This window comes from Quercus lobata, chromosome 2, assembly GCF_001633185.2.
Source record: "Quercus lobata isolate SW786 chromosome 2, ValleyOak3.0 Primary Assembly, whole genome shotgun sequence".
In the NCBI taxonomy this organism is placed as follows: domain Eukaryota; kingdom Viridiplantae; phylum Streptophyta; class Magnoliopsida; order Fagales; family Fagaceae; genus Quercus; species Quercus lobata.
Window position 1 is genome coordinate 38,170,817 of NC_044905.1, and position 4,590 is coordinate 38,175,406.

Genomic DNA, 4,590 nt, shown 5'->3' on the forward strand with positions numbered 1-4,590 from the left:
TAAATGTGAATTTTGACAAATCCACCATTGGATTACATCTTCTTCTTATATTCTCCATACTTGCAAAATTTCAAGAAAATTAAAGATTAATAGCTATGTCATCAATACATTTTTTAAATTGCAAGTTTTTGTAATTTAAAATTATACACAAAATATAAGCTTATAGATCATATAGTAAATGATATCCGATTGACACAATATTTAACATGTGTATTAAGGGCGTAAAGAACATGCAATTCAACGGTTAGATTTTCAAAATATGTTGTATTATTTATTTTATTGAGTGAGTTTGTAACCTTAAGCTACAATCAATTTTGTAACTAAACTTTGTCCATAAAATAAATAACAAAACCAAAACCCAAAAAACCTTGCCACATCACCATCTTAGTTGACCTTAACATTACTGTGAATAATATTATAAAAGAAAAAAAAACGTTGTACCACACACTTTAGTATGTGTGTTTGAGTGTGGTACCAGTATTATTGTTTGTTTTACCTTCGCTACAGTAAACCGTCTATGTGCTGAGTCTTGGCCACATCTTATCCACACACGCACATCACTTCAACGCCACTTCTAATTCCGATAGCCCACAACACAACAACTACCATATCCGAAGTCCAAACAAAAGCCAAACCATAATCCAAAACCAAAGACGGAAACTGTAAAGAGTATCGTGTCTGTGTAAAGAGAGAAAAATGTCAGTAACATCCTCATTCCCATGCATCCAAATCCCAACTTCTTCACCATCATCATCATCATCCTGTTCTTCTGCTTCTTCTTCTTCTTCTTCTTCTTCATCAACCACTCCTTCTTACTCCTTTAGATTCTGTTCAAGTAAGCCTACTCATATAATAACCATAAGGAGCTCTCAAACTGAAGGACCTCTAAGAAGACCTGTGGTTCCTTCTGTGAGAGAACCCTCTTCTCCTCCGGTACTCAAACCTACCCCTCCAACTCCTCCACCAACGCCATCATCATCATCATCTACGGTGCCAAAGCCAGCAGTGGTTGTTGGGGGTGATAAGAATGTCATAACTTTGGAGTTTCAGAGGCAGAGGGCTAAGGAGCTTCAGGACTACTTTAAGCAGAAAAAGCTCGAAGAAGCTGATCAAGGTCCACCCATTGGCTTTATTAGCAAGAATGAGATTACTAATGGAAGGTATAAAGCTTTTCTTTTACTGGGTCTGTGTCAATTATTGCACTATTTATTTCATTTCCATTGTATTACTATGTTAGGGAGGATTACCCAATTAATTTAGTGCTAATTGTAAATTTTAGAAATTTAAGGTGATGAACATAATGTAATGTTCATGGGACTTAAACCTGAATAAGATTCAACAAAATGGTAAGTTAATTTAAAAGCAATAGCTAGCAAATCTATAATGTAGACAGCTCAAATTAGTAATTATAGGAGTTGAGCATAGATAAACATACTTAAGAAAAGATCCACTTATTCTTTTATCAATTAAAGATGAGATAATGTACATTCACTGAGATCGAATCTTTGAGAGATTTGTTAATACTGTTGATGGAGGGAAGGAGATGAGATGGGATTAGAAGGGAGGGGATGGCGAGGGTTTAATAAACCTTGTTGGGATGTTTTTTAAAGAGGGAGGTGGAAGGGTTTAAGTAGATTAGAAAGGCTATCTTATAACCCCAAACCTCTCTTCTTCTTTTTTTAGATTGGTAGATGGTGGGAAAGGGGGTGGTGGGGTTTGAATTATAGACATGAGGCATCGCAGAAGATCCCATTACCATTGGGGCTATCACTTGAACTCCATACCCCTCATTTTTAATTCCTCCAAATTAGGAGAATTTAGAGAGGGAAGGGAGGGGTTCCACACTTCCACTTATATTACAAATTTCTAAATTGTCAAATTTTCCTTTATGATGTTAATTTACTTTAAATTTAGCAAAAGAAGGTCAAAATTGTCAATTTATATGGCAATTTCCCTCCCCTCCCTTCCTCCTGCTAATTTTTAAAACATCCATACAAAAGGGAGAGATATCTATTCTCGTTTCCCCTGCTTAATTTTTAAAACACCTTCCCCTCCCCCTCTTCTCTCCTTCCCCTTCCTTACCCTCTACTCTCTTCTCCCTCCAAACTTCCAGACACACTGAGTATACCAAATCAGTATTGCTATCCTTCTTATGACACGCCAGTGCAATTTCACAATAATCATTGAAAGGAAGTTTTGGGTATTTCTTTTTCCCTTTCCTGTTCCTTGTCTATGTGAAATTATGCACTATTCTTAGAAAATTCCTCAAAAATGATCCAGATGAAAGAGTGTTGCCTTGTTTCCAAACTCTTCAAACAGTGCTAAGCCTGCTTTAATTTCAGTCCACCTTGGGATGGTTCATTGCAATTACAACAACGACCTCTTTTTGCCTCTCCATCATATTTATCACTAGGGTGAAGACTTTAATGGTGGTGGTGGTGGTGGGGTGAAGTGAATCACTACAGACACTTCTTTAGTTTGTTTTGGGAGTTTTAGATCTCCATTGCCTTGGCCCGTTATTATTTATCCAAATGCCTTGAACCTTTGGAATCTTATATGAATCTTATTAAACATAATAATTATTTGAATAATTTTTAGGTAACCCAATAGTTGATTCTACACATGCTTAAGTGTTGTCAAATACTAAGACATTGATCCTGATTGTTGTAGATTAGAAGGCAGTTCCATCCAAAATGATTCAGTTCTTGTTTGAGTGTATGAGTCCTACTCATTTCGCCAGTCATTGACAAAATGGTGTTTCTTGTAGATGCAAAAGTAACAACCATATGATCATTGGAAATCTTTTTGATCATTAGGAATCTTTCTGAATTAATTAAATCCTGATTTCCTGAGCGTCTAGTAGTTAGCCTTCCTTGGAAATCCATTGACTTGCTTAGGGAGTTGAGTACTGTTTTCTTCTGAATCCACTGCACCTGTTATTTTGGCTTTTGCCACTTAGCACTAATGTTACTATCATTAGCCCGAGCTTGGTTCACTTCACACTAGTAGTGAAAGATGGATACCAAGAATGCTCAGTGACAAATTGGCTATTTGTGCTGGAGACTGTTTGGTGTAATCAATTATTGGAGGATCTTTTCTTTTCTTCTCTTTTGCGAGAAACGTGCAAATTCGATTGTTTCATTTGTTAGCATTGAAAAATTTCTGTACCTTTGGTAAGTGAGGAGAATGGGCAGTGTAAAATTTATTTGTTTATTTGTGTTTTTTTTTTTTTTTCTTTGTTTTTTTCCATGTCATCAAGAACACCATCCATTTTGATATTTAAGGTTTATCTTCTTATACATATAATTTAAAATTCTTGACTAAATGTACTCTTGACTTCAATGCATCCAAAGCCACAAAAGAAAAGGGGTGGGGGAATGAAAGCAAAGTTTGAGTTTTCCTTCTTTTTACTATTTTAAAATGATTCAGAAGCTAATTTATTTGTGTATTTCTTCTTCTTCTTTTTCTGTCATCAAGAACACCATCCATTTTGATATTTAAGGTTTATCTTCTCATATGATTTTAAATTCTTGAGTATAAATACTTTGTGACTTCAATGCATCCAAAACCACAAAAGAAAGTTTTGGGGGTGGGGGGGGGGGGGGGGGGAATGATAGTGAAGCTTGTATTTTCCTTCTTTTTACTATTTTACAAATAACTCGCTTAATCATTTTTAAGGATCCTTAAAATAGAGTTCAAACCTCAATGACCCCCAAGAAAGGAAAAATATAGAACAAGAATAAAAGAGGAAGAGTGAAACAGGAAAAAGGGAGGCAGTGAAGGTTGCAACATGTTTTGTAAGAGTCAGAAAACTAGAATATTATGAATGAATTTTGTGTGCCACAAGGCTCATCCCCTCAAATCTCTATGTAGTTTTCTAATATTACATGATTTTGATATGGATCTTCTATTTGTTCTGTATCTGGCATGTTGGTCAAACAGATGGGCAATGTTTGGTTTTGCTGTGGGGTTGCTAACAGAGTATGCAACAGGCTCGGACTTTGTTGACCAAGTAAAGATCCTTCTCTCCAATTTCGGGATAATAGACCTGGAATGATTACTTCACTTGATGCTCATTGCCAGCGATATTTTCTGATTGTTGTAATAGTTGTAGTCACATCCACTGTTTGGTTTGCAACCTTTTTGAGTTATTTATTTGATTTCATATGCTATCATCAAGCTGTGTCTTCGCTACACTATTTCCAAAGTTCGTTATTTTTTGCTGCAAATTTACATTAAACTTATCGGTGCCAATTATCAGATAAAAACATGCATTCTTTGCTAGTTTGTTTTGGAACTGGAAAAGTGTAAAATGTAGTGCTTCATCTTTACAATTTTGTGGCAGTTGCATAAATGTTTCTCACATTCTCTGTATCAAGGGCCAGATGTATGCTGCTATCATATTTTTGTCTAGAGGATAACATAATCGTATTGGGTGATGAGTCCTGTCCATCAGTGCCTGTCTTGCGCAACCCAACAAAGGGCTGCCCTGTTCCTAATTCCTTTTATTTTGGGGTATGATTTAACTTGTACTATTCAGAAACTTTTTTTTTTCTTTTTTATTTTTTATTTTTAAATTTGGAGAAAAGA

At 35.5% G+C, this 4,590-nt stretch overlaps 1 protein-coding gene across 1 annotated transcript; it reads left to right on the forward strand.

The window, feature by feature from the left end:
* The first annotated feature begins 535 nt into the window (after positions 1-535).
* LOC115975524 (light-harvesting complex-like protein OHP2, chloroplastic) lies at positions 536-4,337 on the forward strand. The gene is made up of 2 exons (XM_031096328.1): positions 536-1,160; positions 3,943-4,337. Exons 1-2 carry the CDS (start codon positions 697-699, stop codon positions 4,055-4,057), a joined length of 579 nt encoding a protein of 192 aa, XP_030952188.1. The 5' UTR covers positions 536-696; the 3' UTR covers positions 4,058-4,337.
* The last annotated feature ends 253 nt before the right edge of the window (positions 4,338-4,590 follow it).